The 14,444-nt window shown below is 39.5% G+C and overlaps 1 protein-coding gene across 1 annotated transcript in view; it reads right to left on the bottom strand.

Moving 5' to 3' along the window:
• Positions 1 to 2,137: 2,137 nt before the first annotated feature.
• Positions 2,138 to 14,444, bottom strand: part of tshr (thyroid stimulating hormone receptor) — a 55,787-nt gene continuing 43,480 nt past the window's right edge. Inside the window, exons 9-10 of the mRNA XM_014019258.1 lie at positions 7,789 to 7,977; positions 2,138 to 4,033 (exon numbers count right to left, since the gene is read on the bottom strand). Of these exons, the coding sequence (XP_013874712.1) occupies positions 2,584 to 4,033; positions 7,789 to 7,977 (1,639 nt within the window). The 3' untranslated portion in view covers positions 2,138 to 2,583. The remainder of the gene's footprint in view (positions 4,034 to 7,788; positions 7,978 to 14,444) is intronic.

The following is a 14,444-nucleotide window of genomic DNA, read 5'->3' as shown; positions in this document are numbered from 1 at the left end:
ACTCTCGGCTCCACCTCGGTCGTCACTCGAGAGTTTTCTGTTAGACAGACGAACTTGACTCTTGAAGAGAGCCACTCAAGCTGACGGAATAACGTGAGGAATGACACAAATGAACTGGACTTCAGCTCCTCTGAGTCCCGTGAACAGCCCTTTTCTTGATTCCTTTCCCACCACTTGTGTTTAGCAACTTGATCTGTTGTGACTGAGGTGCGTTGGTGGGCCCTGCCCTTCTTATCTGAGGAACGTTTCACATGTGGGTTTATTTGTAATACCGGGGGGGACGGAGGAACGATGGGCGAGGCCCAGAGAGCCAGATAGAAGAAGAAGAAAGTCCAAATAAATCAACCTGAAGTTTCATTAGGTCTGCTCAGCTCTGTCTATTATTGGACCACAGACCTCAGCCACAGCTCCTGGTGAAAGTCCACAACGACACTGATGGAGAAAACACACTCACTCACAACACCCTGCATACTTTGACTTTCCCCRTGAATGTGCAGTCAGTTTGTGAGCTGGCATTAAAGGAGCAGCGGAGGGAACGACGGGCCCTCACAAACGCAGCCAGGCACATCTTCCAGCTCAGGATGCTTCATGAGGTTGTGGCAAACTGAAAATGATGTCCTGGTAAGAATTTACAGTGAAACGTCTGGAACACAGTGAGAAGATGCCACTTTTAATATACTTTTTCTTTCCCCCCCTTTCATCTTCAAAACAAGAGTTCCTTCAAGTTTTGAGGTTTTAGGTAAATCCCTGGCTGGACTGGAAATGGCGGCTTGTATTTTCCATACAAACTGGGCAGGATGTAAATCAAAAATATTAAAGATCCGCAGCAACGATTTGTCGATCTGCTGAAAAAAAAGCAAAGCGTCAGATGAAATGCCAACCAGATGTTTAGCTTCCAGTGACAGAGAGCTTTTTAAAACTCCTACTAATTTAATATCAAACACATTAAAGTTACAGACCTCGCTCTTCCAGCAAAGACAAAAGCATCACAGTTGAACAAAAATGACAAGTTAAAGGAATGCATAGAATTTTGGACTGCGATCATCTTATGTTGAAAAATGGTGTTTTAACCTTTTTGGTCATCATTATTTGTGACACTCAGCTACCACCACAYCTATGGAGGTAAATTTGTGTTTTTATGATTCAATCAAACAAAAAGCATCTTACACACACATTTAGCTCAATGTTGGTCAAACTGTTATAGCCACATTTGTGTTTGCTAAGTTTTGGCTGAGAATGCTAATCGATGGCAGCCATTGTGACTTGAGGTGACTTCAAAACTGAATTAGTAATTGATTTACTCTTTATCCAATAACTAACTTCTTAAAGTTTTGTAATAATGCAGTGGTTCATGAGATATTTTTCTAACTGTCATACAAAAGGGGGAAAAGGTTGTTTAGGCTGTCTCACTGGTTTGGTCTCGCTGTATTTAGTAACTTTCAAAACAAAACTTTTGCATAAAGAAGAAAACAAATATTTCATTTTTCTAAAAAGCAGTTTAATGAAGTTATTTCATAAAAAAACCCACTTGTATCCATAATCCACATGTACTGTAAAAATACTTCTATATGCTCTTTATAATCTAAGTCAAATGCTGAACTCCACTGTCTGTGTTCACTTCTCAGAGTTAAAACAGGGAGAACTAAAGTGTTCGTTCATCCATACGTCTTTCTATTTATTTACATAGTATACAGAGAAAAGGACATGTTTTGTGTTGATATTTTCATAAACTGGATAAAGTTTCTGCTGTTAAATGGCACTGAGCCAGCAGGCTGGAGAACACAATAACTGCATATAATCAAAGAAAAGTCATCACATCACTGCAGACTGGGGGGCTTAAAGGGATAGTTCACATATTAAGTGGGGTTTTGTGGAAAGTTATTAAACATTAATGAGCCAACAGTTGGTCTGAGTGGAACCAAGACTAAATTAAACTGCTGCCATTGTAAAAGGTCTCCAATCTTTTATTTATTTTTAATCATTTGTATTTCATTCATTAAAAGAAACAACAAAAATGTCATTAAAAAAGCATATCATACAATCTTAAAAACTAGCAATTTCTATAACCACATAAAAAAATCCTTTATGTCATCTGGAACTCTGCATTACATGGTTGTTTACATTGAATGATGTGATTATTTGCTAGCAGAAACGGCAGCAGCTAGCTGTAGCTCTTCAACCTAAACGGTGAGCATAAAAAAAATTAAGCCAGGTTGATCAAAGAACTATTGAAGATGGATTCAAAGTACTGAAACATCCTTCAACACATTTTGTTGTAATTTTTGTATCATTTTAAATGCACTCAATTTACAACTGCAATACATTTTAAAGATTGTATTTTTGTATAAAAATGTACACGTTAATCTTGTTTTCTTTTCTGTTAAAAAAAGCTAAARATACAGTTCAGTGACATTTGATATTTTCCAACAAGTACTGTAACATCTTTGCAGGTGAACWTTTGAAATTCGGTCCAAAAGCAAAATACTTGAGCTTTTTGTTAAATATCCAGCTTTGTCCTCAAACATCACAAGACCTTTGTCGTTCCACCCAGATCCTGTCTGATTTGGCTCCCTGAACGAGGTCTCATGTGTTCAGGCTTTGGCTCTCCTCAGTGATTGTCTTCTGGTTGATTGTTTGGTGGTAGTTTTGTCCAGCAAAGCTCTTCAGGTTGATGGGTACTTCTTCTTGCCTGATGCTTCCTCCTTTTCGAATCTTGTCTCTACGGACCTGGAAAGTCCCGCTGCTGTCCTTTGATGAGACGGTCTGGCCTCTGAACAGCTGTGCTTGCTGCTGACAAAGACCAATCTTGCTGAGAAGGATGAATATATCTCCCCTGAAGGCCTTGGTGAAGATGGCGTAAAGAAAAGGGTTGGCACAGGAATTGAGGGGGTAAAAGAGCACCAATAAGATCTTAGAGTTAGAGACAGTGATAAGGGGTTGATCTAGCACAGCTGACATGGCGTAAAAGGAAATGGGAGCCATGCACAGGAAGTCAGTAAAGATGAGGACCGCCATGCGCTTGGCAATGTTGGTGTCCTTGGATCCTGAGCGGTAGTGAGGGTTGTGGACTGTGCAGTAGATCTTGAAGTAGCAAGCGCAGATAACAAAAAAAGCCAGGATGTTCAGAACTAATACCAGTAATATGTAGACCTGAGCCGCTGTGGACTGGGTGTCCATTGGAAGACAGATGCTGACCTTCTGGTAACTGCTCACTCCAACCAGTGGGAGCAGGGCCAGGAGGAGGCAAACGATCCAGCCACCTAACATGACGGCTGCTGCGTGGTGCAGCCGAAGTTTGCGATCCAGCCGCATGGCAAAGGTGATGGCGTACCACCTTTCTAGAGTGATCACAGTCAGGGTGTAAACAGACAGTTCACTGGCAAAGACGGTGAAAAATCCAGCGAGTCCACATCCAGGTCCTGTCTGCCAGTCTATGGCGTGGTTGAAGTACTCRGAGCGAGTGTGGAGGTCCACAGAGGCGATGAGGAGCAGATAAATCCCCATGCATAGGTCTGCAAAGGCCAGGTGGCACATGAGGAAGCGCGAGACGGAGAGCTTGTAGTGGCTGGTGAGCAGCACCAGGAGAACCACCACRTTTCCAATAACCGCCAATAAACTCACAAACCACACAGAAACCCGCAGGAAACCAAATCCCATTATGTCCTCACAGGGATTGAACTCATCTGGCACTGGAGAACATTCCACCTCCTCGCCCTCCTCGCACACCACATAATCGTAACGACTGTCAAAATTTTGGCTGCTGTCCTCCTCGGGATTCTTGAGGGTCTCTCCRAAACCCACTTCTTCATCTTGCTGGCCTCCAAAGTAGGCGTGGTAGTGGAGGCTTCCCTGGAAGTCTCCTCTTTTCCAGTCAGGCTGCGACTCTCTGGTACCTTCGCTGCTCTGCTCCTGGTCTGGGGGTGTTTCCATAACACTGTCCCCGTGAAGGGATGGCATGCGGAGGGGCCCAACAGAGCGCTTGTGGTGCTGCTCAATGAAAGACGTAAGGTTACAGATGATGTACTCCAGAAAGCTGAAAAAAACCCATGGAGATGAGTCAAGTCAGATTGCATCCAATAGATAATGTCCTAGTTCTTAACAGTTCTGGAAAAAAATATGGTACATCTTTTAGTTTCAAAATTTTACATATCAGGGCATAATAAAGGTCTGATTTTTACAAAATTCTAAAATTTATTCAGACCTAAACTAACCAGTCTCAAAAAAACCAAACACGTTATTGTTGGGAAAAGTTGCCAGCACAACTTTTGTTTGCAAAGTTTCTTCTCAATGAACCACAAGACTTATGGAACACTTTTCTTTGGATGTTCTTTGTGAGACCAAAGCAAAGTTTGGTGAAGCTAAACACAGCACATCAACACAAACACCTGTTACTAACTGTGAAGCACAGTGGTGGTGAGGTGATAATTCAACCCATTCTCACTCCCGAGTCGTCACATATTGACGTTTTTCAAAGGTCCCTTTGCGTCCAATTTTGACGCATCAGGTACCCCCCTTGCGTCATATTTTGACGGGATGGGGCGGAATCTGTTGTCGTAATTTCTGAAAGTGTAGAAAATGCACAAATACTACCGTCCCAAAGCGTGAAATTACGTTTATTCACTTTAGACATCCTGTCCCAGACCCTAGTACCTAAAATTAACCATTAACCCTGATACCTAAAATTAACCATTTTTAGAAAATGTAGGAAATTCATGGCAACTACGTGTTGCAAAGCCTAAAATTACCTAATGTTCACTGTAGACATCCTATCCCTGACCCCAGTCCCTAAACTTAACCATTTATCCTGATCCCTAATGTTAACCTCAGACCCCCGACCCAAAGACCCCTGGTGGCGCAACCCGGAAAAGCCGCGGGCGGCAAGGACTGACGCGAGGGGGGTACCTGATGCGTCAAAATTGGACGCAAAGGGACCTTTGAAAAACGTCAATATGTGACGACTCGGGAGTGAGAATGTGTTGGATAATTTGGACTTCTTTTCAGCCACAGGACTTGACCACCTTGCAATCACCAAGTCAACCAGTAACCCTTTTGCATACTAAAGTATCCTAGAGTTAAATTTGATGCCAACTAAAGCTTGGCAGAAACTGGGCCATGCAGCAGGACAATGGGCCTCATGCAAGAACCGTTCGTACGAACAGATTTGTTCTTAAGTTGTTCGTACGAGTGATTTAGGAACATTTGTGGCATTCACCTATTTTCTTGTATTCTAAGATTTTCTTCAGATATTCACAAGTGGTCCAGACCTGTCGTATATTTTTCGTGCAGTCAGTCTGCTGTTATCCAGACTGATTTTCTTCGCTAATAACTTTATATTTCATTAGCTTGAAGATATTTCGAGTTGAAAATAAATCACACTCCATAATTATTTTGAAAATAGGCTATTCTGTTTGAATTAGAATTAGAATTTTAAATGTAATAATGTAGATTACAATATAAATTGTTTAAATTAAATGAAATTGGCGATTAATGCTGTTCTATAAACACTACAATATTAATATGAAGATCTCAAACTAAAAACCAACTTAAATTAYGCATTAGTTTGGAAACAGGTCAGGCGATAAGCYGYGGGTCATTGTYGCTAAGCTGCACTATTATCAAGAATGTGTAGAAATATTGCGTCGGGCTCGGAGTCGTGGTCCTCTTCGTTTTAAAGAGACACCGATCATCATCACATCTGACTACACGGCAGCTGTTGCCAGGGCTCGAGCGGCGTTTGCGGAGGTGAGGAGGCTTCTTCGTAAACAACGTGGTGTTTGCCACGGCTTGCTTTCTCCTGCACGGCTCCGCTTCTCTCATGGGGAGGAAAACAAGGAGTTCCTGGATGCCAATAAAGCAATGGACTACGTTAAAAAGAGGATCATCTCAGCGACGGACAGCGAGGACCGGCGTTGACCGCAGGTCCAACTCTCATCGATCCATTATGACTGTCAGGTTGTAATGAACCTTCTAACTTCATGTCCCGCGTTATATCTTGATTTAATTTTAGTCTTTATTCTGAGGGACAACATTCCTCTTTTTGTTCTATGTATGAGAGTTTCACAGGGGGTCTGTCCAGATCTTGGTTAGTGATTTATTTATCARKGCTGCAAGGAGCATAAACAGTAATAATACTTTAAAGTAAGGGAACCCCTTCTTTTATTTATTTTTTGGTTATTGTTATTTAGTTGTGGCGGGAGTCCAGACAGGGATTTAAGCCCCCCAGTATAAGCACAAATGTGTGGATTTTTTGTTTGTTGGGTTCTCCGTGTTTTTTTTTTAGGAGAAAGGGGTGGGACTATACCGGATCTATTTGTTTTGAGAATGTCTTTTTCAAGTTTTTTTTTTTTTGTGATGATTTGTGGATATTGTACTACAGTCCGATTGATCATACATGAGCAGTTCTGATATTAACAGGTTCATCAACAGWCACCCAGTTAACTGCTCTTCTTCTGAATAAATGAAAAGTATTTAACACAGTTGTTTACACTTAAATTAAAATATTTGACAAAAGGAAAACCAGAGCAGGACCATAGAGAGATGAATATGATTTAGAAATTTATTTCTGTGACTGTACGACCCAGAGCAGACACGACATTAACAGTCGTCATTTCATTCCTTGGCTTTAGCAGGTGTGACGCTGCTAAAAATGACAGATTTTCTCTTCTGGATCTCTGACAGACGGACTTCAATCTCTGAACTCCTGAAGTTCTTTTTTTGCGATGTCATTTATGAAAGGACATTTCCTGGTATGTGAGGCAGGAATGTAAAGCCTTATATGGTGTTTTTGGGGTGGTAATTAGGCTAATCACCTCTCCTCGTGCACGAGCACCTGGATACACATTCATCAGTTTACGCAGCTCATTTACACACTTTTCCTGAAAATAGAAGAGTTTGTTGAATCTGACGTGGCATGTTCGTACGAACCCTTCGTACGAACAAAAGTAAGAGAAATTTAGGATAAGAATACAAAAATGTTCTTGCACGATGCCCAATGATCCCAAATGTAGCAGCAAATCTACAACAGAAGAAAAAAAATCTGAAAAATGTAGGTATTTCAATGACCCAGTTAAAATCTAGAGTAGACTATAGCCTGATTGAAATGTTGCAGTGTAAGAGAGCTGTGGATAACCTGTCTTCAAATTTTAATGAACTTAGAGTGGGCTAAGTGTTTTTTTTAACTACAATGTTAAAGGCTGATAGTCATACATACTGTATAACCACTACTATTGTTACAACTGTTTTTACAAGCTACTGAATCCATTTTAATTGAATTTTTATTTAATAATTAAACTGTGTCTCTGTATATTTGAGGTCAGATTTAAATAATGTTAGAACCTGATCAGAACCAGAATATTTGTATTTTTAAGGTCCTGATAATGTAAAATCTGAGACTGAAAGAGGTTTTACCTTCTTATTTCAATGACTAAGAAACACATACAGTACCTGGCTGCAACCCTCATTAGCAGAAATATACTAAGACATTTGTGTACAGAATTGAAAAGACAACAGTCGTGTTTTTACAGACATTATTAGTCTGACTCAACCTCTTCCCAACAATAATAGGAGTGAGTGACGCTGATTACGGCAGCACTGTAAGAACATTAAGGTCACGTCAAAGAGTTGATTCAATCTTTGCCAAAATCCACATGACACAAGTGCAGCTGCCACCCCTCACGGTAGTAGGTCATCCAAATACATAAAAACACTAAGAACCACTTCACCAACTTTTCAAACCCTTATAATCACCAATTAGAGAAAGAAAAATAACAGATTTGGTGGAACACGCACCCTCGTTTCTTTTTTAGGTTCTTGAAGCCACAGCAGTGGCTGGGGTAGGTGAGATTGGCTTTGACGAGGTGCTTGAATGTCTTGATGGCTGGCAGTTTTTTGAGGGCCCAGGTATCCCGTGCAATCAGGTCCCGCAGAAAGGCCATGCCTGTGGAGGGTAGGGATGTGATCCTTGTTTGAGATATATCTCTGAAACAAAGACAAGGAATTAACCAGCTGAGCAAAATACATTAAATACCATAACTTATTAACTTCTACAAAAAAAAGCTTCACATAAAAATGTCTATTCAGCCAATGTTCCAAGTGAGCTGAGTCAAGCTGAAGACTTGAAGTCAGCAGACTGTAAGTCTCTGAAAGGCCAGAGAGTGATATCAATCGCAAGAGCAGCTTCTTTACAAGAATCAAATTCAACACTTTTAAAACCTCGCAACTGCAAAATTTGTTCTTGTTATTTACTTGGTTAAAAAAATACAATCCATCCAATAAAATGGCAACGCATAAACCAACATTGTGGTACTATGAGGAGGTGCTTGTTGGCTGAAGACAGAATTTAGACCAAACTAAACCAAATGGACTAGGTTTAAGGGCTCCAACCAGATGAGGGAAGATGGTCTCAACTAATTTCTGGAAATTGTGACTGAGGATGGTGAATGTTGTGACTTTATTTCACTTATTTGCTCATTGCTGTGTTGTGTTTGCCTTGGATAGAAGCTTCTACTGACAGACCATATGGAAAACCACAAAGACTGCAAAGACCAAAACGGAGTTGAAGCAAGTTGTGGTGAGATGATGGTGGAGAAACGGCATGAAATAATGAACTACGCCGTTGTTCTGCAAATCCTAACCAAAAAAAAAAAAAAAAGCTAACACCGCTAACTGTCACAGATGAGCCTGTATTTTTTTTTACTTTTATTATTATTATTTTTTGATGATGCTCAGGAAACTAACTTGTTGTGTCTTGGGTCTTTTAGTAGGAAAAACATTCAAAGCAGATGGTACTAATGAAGAGAAACGGACAGGGTGTTTTAGAATGACTTGCATTGAGAGATGAGAACTTTTGTAGAGATCTAAAATGAGCCATTGCCAAAATAAATTTAGAACAAAAGGCTAAAGTAGAGGCATTACTGTTGCTGAAGGTTTTACACAACTGACTGGGGTGTACTTAAATTTCACATACTTCCCAAATATGCAGTTATTTATCTTCCTGCTTCGTACCCCCAGTTGATTAGTTTAATCAAAACATTCTGTGTCCCAGCAGACAAAAGGCAACTTTAGGGTCATGAGTTTACTTAACTTGATTACAAAAAATAGAAAAAAACTGTGTTAAAATGTGTGAATTTTTCTTAGTGTAGCAATAAATGGTAAAGGACTTGAACTTATATAGCGCCTTACCCCGGATTTACACTACATGCGTCTCCGCTGCGCTGCGCAGCGCAGTTCGCAGCTGTTCGTTTGTGCCCCAATATATACAGCCTCCGCTGCGCTCAGCTCCGCTCCAGTGCGACACACAGGAGGGAGCGTGTGGAGGAAGGAGATTGCGCAATAAATCTAGTGATAAATGTGGAAGTCAGAGCAATCTAAATTCCCTCTGGGATCAATAAAGTATTTTTGAATTTGAATTGAATTGAAAAAATAATTAATTCGGTGAAAGGCGAATCTAAACACAGCTGAAAACATTGATATAAAGGCTTTTGATATCTATGTTGAAACTGTATCGCTGTCATCTTTTTGAAACTTCTGATTTCAAAATAAAATCCACGTGTATCGTGCTTGTAAACATATGCTTCATGCTACATGTTGCCATCTGCTTCCCAAACAGAACGATACATTCTGACAGTATTTGTGTAGAAATATATCCATATAGTAATTAATATAGCTGGGATTTCAACATTATTCCGATAAATTATTCCGCCTAATAGTGTCTTATTTTGAAAATATGGATGTTGTGCTCGTTCTTCTTCCTGTTGGTGCGATGTAATCTTTAAAAATTGACTCCGGCACAGCTCTGGCATCCGRCAGAAATAGGATCGGATCTAACTTTGCCAGATCGCCGTCCGCTCACCGAAGCTCACCGCCACCATGCAGAGCCGGTGTAAATACACACAGTGATTATAATGGGTGCGTATTTGCTGCGGAGGTCAGACCGGAGCGGAGCGGAGCCGGAACGCATGTAGTGTAAATTAGGGGTTATCCAGTCCACGTTGACCCCAAGGCGCTTTACACTTCAGGCATTCACCCATTCACCCACTTGTAGTGGTAATCCACAACTGCTCTGGGGCACACTGACAGAGGCAGGGCTGCCATGCACCGACCCCACCGGACCCTTTGACCACCATCAGCAGGCAAGGTGGGTGAAGTGTCTTGCCCAAGGACACAACAACTGAAATGAGTGGAGCAGGGGATTGAACCGGTGACCTTCCAGTCCCAGCATTTTAGCATTTAATTTGTAACATCTAAATAAAAAAATGTCTACATTCTGATGTATAAAATATATAACAAATGTAAAAAGAAATAAGAATCATTAGAAATGTGAAACTGATGACTTGCAGGTCAGCTGCACCCAGAGACTCTCTATTCTTTTGCACTGAGGACCTACTGCGCATGTCCAGATGTTAACATGAGTCTTCAGTGGTAAAGATTTCTGTGCTCTGGATTGAACTGGAAGTGACTAAACACGACAATGCTCAGGAGTAAAATGAAAGTTTACCCATTAATAACTATAAAAGATTTATCTTGCACATTTAAGACACATTTTTCTAAACATTTTATTTTATTTTACTTTTGTATTTTTTGTGTCCCAAAAATCGCCCTAGTGCCCTCTGTTGACCAGCTCCCACAGCCCACCAGTAGCTCTCTACCTGGGGTCAGTTCTGACTCCACGGCCAGAAGCTCTGTTCAGAGTCAATCGAGTCCAATGGTTGAAGGTTCTACTCCTTGTAAAGGCTCGCAGGTTACATCCAGGGGTAGAGTGAGAATTTCTCTCAGATATAAAGACACTTAGTTACTCAAAGTCCTCCGTTATATGTTTTAGTTCAAAATATTTAGAGGTGAAACCTAGAAATCAGAAATGTGCTGCTAAGTTTAAAAATCAAATATTATGGCATGTTACATGTTTTTTAATATTTCTGTATAAGAATAATTTGATTTGAAAGAAAAAAAAAGGTAAAAAGGAGGAAAAATARGTAAATTGAAATTACACTGGAACTCTATACAGTTTCACATGCTACAGATTTTGGTGCTGTTGGTCGTCTCTTAAAAGGGAGCAAAAGACTTTCAAATTTGTTTATAGGATTGGTAGGAACAGCAACTATCAAGGGCAGAATAATCTCTGCGTTGCTGTGGACTGAGGGCAGTCTACCTCAACATCCTAGTGTTCAGAGTTGCTGTTTTCTAACTGGTTAAGTATTTGAGTAAGGCATCCATTTAATGCATGTTTTGCTGTTGGGAGGGGAAGATGTGGTGTGATGTCACATATGGGCTTCCGTAGATCGTGGTGTTTATGAGTATGCACTGTACATCGAGGCACATTATTAGAAAATAAACTTGAGTTCTACAAGCTGCACTAGCCTAGTCCACACTGCCTTCTTAATAAAGATAACACCTTGAAACCCTCCAGTCTAAAAGCAGTGTTCTGGGTAGTAGCAACTGCAAAATACATTCTAGCCCTATTCTCAATCAGGCCAACTGTTTTATATAMAATTTGCAGTTTTATTTTAAGTTGACACGGTATAAAATGGACTAATATCATGTATAGAATAATACACTGTGTTTGTATGCTAATATGATACAGAGCACTGTCCTTTTAAATAAACAAATGAAATGAAATGAGATCTAGGAGCAAATGACCAGAATCCAAGACAAGTCTAGACATAATAAGACCAGAGACGAATAATAGATGGATCAAACAACAGCTTCCATCTGTTTCCTTTTGTGGACCCCTCTGTCCTTCATATTTAAGTAATTATGTTATTTCTTGAGCCATCATTCCTAAAGCAGGCCAAACTCGTTGGGCCATGCAGGGGATTGACCAACATCCTGTGCGATTCCATTATCAGGACACTCTCTTTCTACAGACCAAGCAGAGTTTATGTTTGCTTTGCTTTCCTAATTCGGACCTCTAACTGATTCATTAAGTTGGTAAAATAAATAAACACAATTGAGATAGTTCCATATATTGCTAAGAACTTGTTCTGTTAGTCCCATTTGCACTCCCCACTTCTCTGTGCTCATCTTGGTTTTCCTCTCATGGGGCTCATTGTGCAAGGCAGCATGGATCCTGAGAGTGTTAAGTCTGATTTTGTCATTTCCAGATGTTTAGCTCATGACCTCACAGAGGACATGTTCCTTAGTGGAACTGAGGTAAAAGATCTGCTCACAGATACACATTTAACTAACTCACTTCTAAGAGGCAAAAGCAGAAACCACGTTGCTGTGGTTAAAAGGTCTGGGCATCATGCATCTCTGGATACAAAGAATAATAATAAAAAAAGACAACAGTGTCAGAAAAAAAGTCCAAAGTTCCGTCTATGAATGTTCGCACACAGTATGTATCAGCTTTCCTGGTCACACCGGCACAGATGTAGGCGAGTGATCCTAACTTTATCCTGTCTTGCAGACATGCCTCATYCAGTCTGCACATTATGAATGAGGACATTGTTGAAATTCACAGTAACTTGACACAGCGTGATTAATCACTAGACCAGGACTAATAGTTATTGACTTGTCCTCTTTTACAGTTTGACACAGGTGGTATATTTGTGGAAAAAAACATTCCGGTAACACTTTATAATAACTACACCTTATTTAGCCTTAATTAATCATTAATAAAGGGTTACTTAACCTTGAGAACATCATTAATTAAGGATGATTTAGACTTAATAAGCTATGAATTAACACATTTATTAACGTTTTACCCATAAAGACTAATTACTTCTAAAACGAACATACTCATTGTTTACTCRTGCTTAATAACTCATGAGTTAACTATTCTGTATTCTGTGTATCGATATGAAAATGTTCATATAAACATATTTTCACACCATGTGTTAGACACGTATTATTGGTTAGAAAATGTTTGAACTGACTATCTACTAACCCTGCAGTGCATCAGTAATTAAGGCTGGTGTTAATAGTTAAATCTTTTTGTGAACCCTTCTAAAGTGAAGACCATTAAAATACTCTTATTTTATCAATTTCTGAAATTTCCCATGAGGCTTTGCTGCCTGAGCATACATTTAAGTTCCTGGTTAGAGCAAAGCCTCATGGGAAATTTCAGAAATTGATAAAATAAGAGTATTTTGGGTCTTATAAAGTTTGCAAATCTACATATGTGCTTAAACCTAATCTAAACATATCCCTGTAGTTACTTGTTGTATCATGTTTTATCTTAATATGATTTAAAGATAAAATCAGGACCATGAGTGAAAACTATCTGCACTACAGCCCGTTATGCAGTGACTGGATGAACAGATGTAATGATTGTAAGTGGAAATGCAGTCTTTCTACAACAGAGGACAGAAAAGTACAAGCTGGTAACTATGATTTACAAAGACTTAAATAAACATAAATAGTCCACTTTAGAAGGGTTCACAAAAAGACATAACTACTAACACATGCCTTAATTTCTGATGCACTGCAGGGTTAATAGATAGTCAATTCAAACATTCTCTAAACCAGAGGTGCCCAAAGTGGGGCCAGTGGGCCAAAATTGGCCCGCCAAGCCATTTGATTTCGCCCACCAGCAGTTGTCCTGGTTACTAGATTGTAATCTTCTGTCTTATGTAGAAACAATATATTTCCACTTAGTCTTTTCAACCATTGGTCCAACTACCTGTACACGGAGCTGTAGTCAGATAGTCTTATAATACTCAATTTATCTTTGAGTTATGTTAAGATTAAATATAAAATGCAAGTAACTACAAGAGACATTTAGATTAGATTTAAGCACACGTCTAGATTTGCACATCTTATAAGACCACATATACTCAAATTTTAAATTATGAAAAGTCCCATGAGCCTTTGTTGCCCGAGCAAACGTTGAATGTTTTCCGTGTCCATGGACTGAAAACAAACAAACAAAAGAATGTGGGCAAGGGCAACCATACTGGATGCTAGCTTAATCATAAAAAATAAAACAACTTTACTTAATAAGTATTTGCATTTCATGTATTATATTATTGCGTTTGGCCCGCAGCCCTCAGATTCATTTTAATTTTGGCCCTCTCAGGGAAAATGTTTGGGCACCCCTGCTCTAAACAATAGAATCACTTAATGGCCTACTTTCTTTCGAATTTCCATGGGAATAAGTCATGGTGGTAAACAGCAAGTTTTCTTTTACAAAGTCCCTTTTCTATTTTTTTTCTTGATATTCTCATTGTTACCAGCTTAACAGTGTTAAAACTGATTCTGAACCTGACTGAGTTTCTTGTATAAACAACTAGAAACTAATAACAGACTTTCGCTGCCACCTAGGGGAATGTTAATTACCACTGAAATTAAAACCTTTTTCGTCAGTTAGTGCACCACATTTTATATTTTGCTCTGCGGGATATCCATTTTTTGAGGTTTTCATTTACAAACTCAATGAAAATGATATATTTTTGGACACTTTATGCTGAAATAAGTAATCAGTCCTGAACACCTTGTCTGAATTCTCC

This window comes from Austrofundulus limnaeus, unplaced genomic scaffold, assembly GCF_001266775.1.
Source record: "Austrofundulus limnaeus strain Quisiro unplaced genomic scaffold, Austrofundulus_limnaeus-1.0 Scaffold214, whole genome shotgun sequence".
In the NCBI taxonomy this organism is placed as follows: Eukaryota; Metazoa; Chordata; class Actinopteri; order Cyprinodontiformes; family Rivulidae; genus Austrofundulus; species Austrofundulus limnaeus.
Note: the sequence above shows the minus strand (reverse complement) of the source record. Positions and strands in the feature narration are given on the sequence as shown.